The sequence below is a fragment of the Oncorhynchus tshawytscha genome, linkage group LG13, assembly GCF_018296145.1.
Source record: "Oncorhynchus tshawytscha isolate Ot180627B linkage group LG13, Otsh_v2.0, whole genome shotgun sequence".
Lineage (NCBI taxonomy): Eukaryota > Metazoa > Chordata > Actinopteri > Salmoniformes > Salmonidae > Oncorhynchus > Oncorhynchus tshawytscha.
Window position 1 is genome coordinate 15,326,985 of NC_056441.1, and position 7,148 is coordinate 15,334,132.

Here is a 7,148-nt window from a genome sequence, read left to right on the forward strand (position 1 = left end):
TTAACACATAGAACAAAACATATATGATCTCATAAGCCTGTGTTAACCTCCAAAACCCATTTTCCCCCCATTAATTTAATTTTTTAGGACTACAAGCTGGCAAGCTCCATACTCCCACACATTTTTTTCTGTCTGCATTTTCCCTCTGCACTGACATGTAACCTTGCTACATCTAAAAGCCATAGAAAATGTAGGCTAATAGATCCATAGGCTACACATCTCTACACAAGATGGTTCCATGTGGCTCAGTTGGTAGCACTTACAATGCCAGGGTTGTGGGTTCGATTCCCATGGGGGCTCAGTATCAACATGTATGAACTCACTACTGTAAAATGCTCTGGATAATAGTATCTGATAAAATGTCTAAAATGGAGCCATCTGTTGTAGTATCTTTCCTTAGTCTATGCTTTTTTATCTGTACTGAAAACTCAGATTAGCCTTCTTGTCATGCTAACCTGAACTGCCGTGTCATTCCCCTTGACCCATATCTGCATTGGAACAGTAAAGAGAATCACAGGCAAAATATTGTTGGTATCCACATACTGTTCATATTCTTCCACTCTCATCGCAATTCTTAGACATCATAACAACACAACAGCCATGTGGATTAAAAAAGAGACTCATAGCAGACACCTGGAGAGTGGCCCTATGGCCTCTACTATGATGCTGCAGTGTTGGATTAAAGGGCATAGTTTTAATCAGATAAAGAGATTAGGATGTTTATGCAGATTACTTTATAACCAGGATTGAGGGAGAGGAGAGAGATTTCTCTGGCAGTATTCAGAGGTGGAAGACAGTTACCTGTAAAACGCAGTAAGTATTTTTTTCTTGTATTTTTTCCAATTAATATAAATATTTGATAAATTGACGTTATTACATGAATTAATCTAGCAAGCATAGGGAATGGATCATCTGAGTGTAGTATTGGGGGCAATTTTTATAAAATAAAATAATATCCACAACCCTAATCAACAAAATAACAAAGATACGCAACCTAATTCATACAATGATGATTGTCATGGTTCTACGAGACACATTCTAAAATAGTTTTTGTGAGTGTGGCTCTTCTTTAATAAGAATATGTTTACCTTCCCTTTGGCAACAATGTATTTCTATTCTTTGACAGACAATGCCGGGGTGATAAATATGGACGAGTTGACAGACGTGGATAAGGCTAAAATGGAAAGAGACCAAAAGAAGATTGAAGTCAAGCTTGAGAGATGGATGGTAAATTTGACACCTTACTTTGATTGATCATTTTTCCCATTGTAAAAGATTAATATCTAATAATAATAATAATAAGCGGGATAGTAATACATTTGCCCTGTATTTTAAACATGGATAAAAGCCATGAAATGTTCCAAAGTGGAATGGATTGGTCATCAAAAGAGACTGTAATGACAGGTAACCTAGCGGTCAGGAGACAGTAACTGAAAAGTCGCTGTTCACGTAGTTGGCTCAGGGATTCAAACCAATCTGTCCATGTGCCCTTGAGCAAAGCATATAACCATAATTGCTCCAGTAAGTCGCTCTGGATAAGAGCGTCTTCCAAATGACTAAAATGTAAATGCATTCTTGATATTACAGTTGTGTGTGGTACATGTTAACCCTTCTTTTGTATGACAGACGTCTAAGTGCTGTACTGAGTTTATGGAGGCGGTTCAGGCCGGTGTAGAAGAGGACACTCTGGTCAAAGGCATCGCAGAAGACAAGAACCCATTCAAGGAGTTGAAAGGTGGATGTGTCGTCTGCTGAAGAGGACAGGAGTCAAAACAGACAGTGGTGCTTTTCTTTCACTGATTAGACCCTCTCTAGTGCCCAAGGACATGCCACCTTCCTAGGAAACATAGCTGGATCACCAATAGCTAACCGAGAGGCGATGGAAAAAAACTAACAGATGTAAATAAATCTAAATCTCATGAAACCATGTAAATGAATCCTTCTAGATTGTGATCCCTCCTTGGAGTGATGCAGGAAATAAGGGTTGTTTTTGGAATGATTGTCAGAGGTTTGTTGGATGGTTTATATTGTCAGTAAAGAGCTTGTCTCCCATGAGACTGTCTATAGTCTGAGTGTGCACCATCTGTTTCATTATTGGACAAAACCACAGTAATTAAATGAGCTTGTTTACAACTACAAGTCACCCCGAATGTTGTGTGAAAGACAGAGTACTTTTACAGGCTTATAGACACATACTTATAGACACAAGATGGTATTGACAAATCTGCCATCAATGGGGAAAAAAAGTAGTTATGAAGGTAAGGAACATGTATGTTATGGGTAGCTCACCTGAACATCATGAAATCCCCCTTTCTAGCCTACAGCTTTATACTTTGTCTGGCATGGCCTACATTTATGCCGCGTTGAAAACAACTGGGAACTCGGAAGAAATACGAAATCACATCATGACGTCAGTGATCTTCAGGTCGGAAAGACGGATCTCTAGAAAAAAAAACGCACAGAAATCAGAGATTTCGGAGTTCCCAATTGTTTTGAACGTGGCAATAGCCTGTGACACTACTAGTTGCGCATGTGCAGCTCATTGACGCACACACAACATAAACTGTTACTTACACAGAAATGGCGCAGCGACTGAATTTGGTAGTAAGCCGTCATTTCTCTAAATTAACCTCGCTAAGCAGTACAGGGAAGCTGGCTGAAAATGTGTCATCTAAACCCAAAACGGCCAGTGGTTCAGAGATAACGGCTGATCATTTACTCTACACACCAGAGCATTTTGCGTTGAAGGAATCTCTTAAAAAGGTATGCAAGACTGGTAGCCAGTTAGTTAGCGTACCATTACAACAATGAACCACATAATAATAAAATCATGATTCAATTTCACACAAAGTTAATAATAATATAGCTTTCGTGGATGTGAATATTGGTGGTATAACTTGCAAATGATAATCGCACTTTAAGGACCATGAAAGTAGGTGAGAGGTCACTGGCAGAAAGGCTAACTCGACACAAACGACTCTTTCTATTCGTATTATCTGAATCAAGTTTCAGTTCTATCCTACGACAATATTTCGCAATATTACAAGCACCACAACCTGAACAAAACAGAAAAAGCTGAATTAGTTGGATACAGCCTTGTGGGAGAAAAAAACAAACGTCCACTGACTCACGTGACGTTTGTTTGAATTTGACATAGATACAGTACTTTGTTATTGTAGTTATATATCAATCAGATTCGTTTTATACCACTTATAGACAACCAAATATTAGTGTTATTTATGAAATATTGCACTACAATTGTAGCCCTCGTTATGGTTGAAACATTTTGCTGCGTGGGTGAAACAAACATCTCCGTGTTTCTGTCACAATCAGCGACAGTGAATTTTTTTGTCAATCAATATCAATCAATATTTCAATATCATTCATTCAACCTGCCAAGCATCAAGCACATGTCGTATTCATACACAATTGTCCCAATGCATTTATAACTGGAATCCTGTCAAATTAATCTACCTCTGATTTTTGCCTGTTGTTTAATCCCTGAGTAGAATCTGCTTCATAAACCTGTACTTGAATATTCATCAGGCTTATTGAAGGCAACCCTGGTCCTGGAGTGCTACAGGTATGTCAGGTGTTTTGAGTTATAGGCTGTGTTCAAGAGCATCAAAACCATAATGTATCTTGGGTAAATTGTGACTGACTGACTAGTCTACAAATAATAAGTAGTTATTTACCTAGGCAAGTCAGTTAAGAACAAATTATTATTTATGATGCAAGGTGATTTGTAGATTAGTCAGTTGGCAGTCGCCTGCACTGTCGGCTGCAATGTCGAACAAGCCCATAAACTTAACTTTTTGCATTAAACCTGACTGACCAGTAGGTGGAATTTAGCCAATCATTAAAGTAGAACTGGCAGTGTTTTAACTACTTTGCAGATATGAAACAAACAATCATAATATCAGTCATAAATATAAAATTCCCTGTTTATACCACAAAACCATAAGAGGTTTTAAAAAAAAATAGGTTTTATTTGACCAAAAATTCCATGATGTACAGTAAGGCATTGTTGACAGAATAGATGGATGCAGTTCAATACAATAGTAATATAATAGGCTACATCTGGAGCCAGTCTGTCTTAATTGTTCTGTTATGGTATTACGCACCTGGCCTCTCTGCTGCCACGGCTATTCATTTTCAATCTTGTTGAGTCCCAGGAAAAACCAGAATGCAAAAGCTTGTTGGACACTTATTTTCTTTAGCCTACTAATAGCCTATTGGAGGAGAGATGAGCGCTTTGCTTGCTTGCTGAATGTAAAATAGGCTACAGTATTAGCAGGCGGGAGTTGGAAAGGAGAAGCCCATATTTTCATATATTAGGCCTATCTTAACACTGGGCTACATCCTGACAAAATACACCATCTGAGTAGCCTGCTAATGTACCTTTCTGGACCTTCTAAACTGTTGAGAATAGACCCAAACTGATCCAAATGGTTGCATGATCAGGCCTAGGCTGTAGGCCTATGCAGTTATTTCGACATGAAACAAAACAGGAGGTATGAGCAGTTATTCAAATTAGCCTACATCACTGCAGTTTACAGCCCTAGACAAGAATTGTGTATTGACTTGATAACAATAATATATTCCTCATTACATGGTGTTGTAGCCTAGGTAGATAGGTAGAAGAATGTTCTAGTCTAAAACCTTGGCATTACCTAGGTTTTACTGTTCAAAAGTTTGGAGTCACTTAGAAATGTCCCTTTTTTAAGGGCACCTTTTTTTGTCCAGTAAATTAAAAGAACATCAAATTGATCAGAAATACAGTGTAGACATTGTTAATGTTGTAAAGGACTATTGTAGCTGCAAACAGCTGATTTTTAATGGAATATCTACATAGTTGTGCAGAGGCCCATTATCAGCAACCATCACTCCTGTGTTCCAATGGTATGTTGTGTTAGCTAATCCAAGTTTATCATTTTAAAAGGCTAATTGATCATTAGAAATCCTTTTTGCAATTATGTGAGCACAGCTGAAAACTGTTGTTCTGATTAAAGAAGCAATAAAACTGGCCTTCTTTAGACTAGTTGAGTATCTGGAGCATCAGCAGTTTGTGGGTTCGATTACATGCTCAAAATGGCCAGAAACAAAGAACTTTCTTCTGAAACTCGTCAGCCTATTCTTGTTCTGAGAAATTAAGGCTATTCCATGCGAGAAATTGCCAAGAAACTGTAGATCTGGTACAACGCTGTGTACTACTCCCTTCACAGAACAGCGCAAACTGCCTCTAACCAAAATAGAAAAAGGAGTGGGAGGCCCCGGTGCACAACTGAGCATGAGGACAAGTACATTAGAGTGTCTAGTTTGAGAAACGGATGCCTCACAAGTCCTCAACTGGTAGCTTCATTAAATAGTACCTGCAAAACACCCGTCTCAATGTCAACAGTGAAGAAGTGACTCCGGGATGCTTGCCTTCTGGCTGTCAGCGGAACCTTGTCTGCCAGTTAAACAGTTAATTCAGCCTCATTTACTGCCTTTTTAGAAAACATAGCTGATATGGCTGACTTGTTTAAACAAATGTGGTTTCTACTGACAATTGATGTACCAAACTATGGCATAAGGGAACGACGAGTGGACAAGAGGCAATCCGTAATTTCGATTAATTATTTTTTCAGCGCTTTCAAAATGTCCAGTGGCAGAATTCAGAATATGGGCCATTCCTACAGTATTCGTGCTGTACACCAAGTCAGAACCGTAGGATAAATAACGGGGAGCATATAAGCAGACAATGAAAGCTCTTACAATATTCGATGATGACATTTCTCTAAAACAGGCTATAGGCTAATTAAGAGGTGAAAAGGTACCAAATTATTAGCGTGAGGCACATGGGCTACTAACAGCTTACTACACAACATCCACTTACTGTAGTAACGTTATTACTTTCTTAGCTACAGTAAGCATATTGCCCTGGCATTTCACATCATTTATGCAGCAGCATACAATACATTTTTGTACTCGCCTTGTGCTGTGGTCGCGTCCTTCCAAACCACTCATTGTTGAATTTGTGATTTCCAACTTGTGTAATGTTTATGTCCAATGGCCGATGAGCACCGATACGTTTTGTCTATAATTTGTGATTCATTATGATGACTGCTAGCTAAGATTTTGAAAGTATGATGTTGACATGATCAGTCCAATCAAAGCTACTATAAATATAATGTGATTTGACGTCATTTTATCTGTGGCAAATGACCTTGATCCTTGTTGGATGGCCACTTTTAATGTAACGCTATGTCAGCAGCCAAAGGGCGAGAATTTTAGAGGTCTCCCCTTACACTTCGCGGTGACGTAGTTTCCCATGAGTGGCAGAACACTGAGCCAATCACGGCACAACACTCCGTATTTTCTGCTTGCTTGCCCCACCACCACAGAAAGCACTGAGCAAGGCAGAAACACCTGCATTTTGGAGCTGCCTTACTCAAGAAAACAAAAAAGAGACCATGTTTGTTTGCGGCTTTATTAACTAAATATATATATATATATATATATTTTTTTTACATTGTTTACAAGCTGATATGTGACACATTAATGCCAAAATAACATGCAAAACAGGCAAGCCCAATTTTGTCATTGTATTTATTTATTATTATTTTTGCAAAAATGTGGAGCTCAAAACAGGTGGTGCTCAAAATAGGTGGGGCGTTAACAGGCTCTGCCCCACCTTCCCTGAATGATGGGTCGCCACTGGATTTAATCAATAGTGGAGCTTTTGCATGGCCGGGGAACACAGAGCGCAGCCTGGAGGAATGCACTACAAATCTGCCATTTCATAATCTGGTTACTTGTTTTTCTTGCACTTTGACAGGTAGCCTATAGCCCTAATATTTAGCTAATGAATCGAATATCTAGCCTTTATTTAGCTTCTTACATCAGCTACACATCACTAGCACCTCTTTTCCAGCTGTTCCCGTGCGCAACAGGCAATAGGCTACGCAAGCCTCTCCGCAATAGGCCGCTTTCTCTTCTTGAAATCCCAGGAAAAGCTAGTAAGTTACAAAAGCGACAGGACATTTTAAATATTTTTTTATACTAGGCCTAATAGCTATGTGAGAAAAGAAGCAGGCTTGCTCTTTTTAATTGCTGAATGTAAAACAGGCCAACAGCATAGAAAATGCATGCTGGGAAAGTGTAGG

General features: G+C 38.9%; 2 protein-coding genes across 2 annotated transcripts in view; one reads left to right on the plus strand and one right to left on the minus strand.

Annotated features, from left to right (window-relative positions):
* LOC112237283 (actinia tenebrosa protease inhibitors) overlaps positions 1 to 7,148 on the minus strand; it is a 29,186-nt gene that overhangs the window by 13,796 nt on the left and 8,242 nt on the right.
* LOC121839041 (guanine nucleotide-binding protein G(T) subunit gamma-T1-like) lies at positions 1,090 to 2,062 on the plus strand. The gene is made up of 2 exons (XM_042295223.1): positions 1,090 to 1,227; positions 1,627 to 2,062. The coding sequence occupies exons 1-2, from the start codon at positions 1,105 to 1,107 to the stop codon at positions 1,753 to 1,755; spliced, it is 252 nt and encodes an 83-aa protein (XP_042151157.1). The 5' UTR covers positions 1,090 to 1,104; the 3' UTR covers positions 1,756 to 2,062.

What these genes read in the sequence shown, in the direction of transcription:
- LOC121839041 (XM_042295223.1), top strand. Translation starts at nt 1,105, where the DNA reads ATGTATTTCTATTCTTTGACAGACAATGCCGGGGTGATAAATATGGAC. An exon ending in TCAAGCTTGAGAGATGGATG is followed by an intron (nt 1,228 to 1,626) that starts GTAAATTTGACA and finishes TTTGTATGACAG; the next exon opens with ACGTCTAAGTGCTGTACTGA.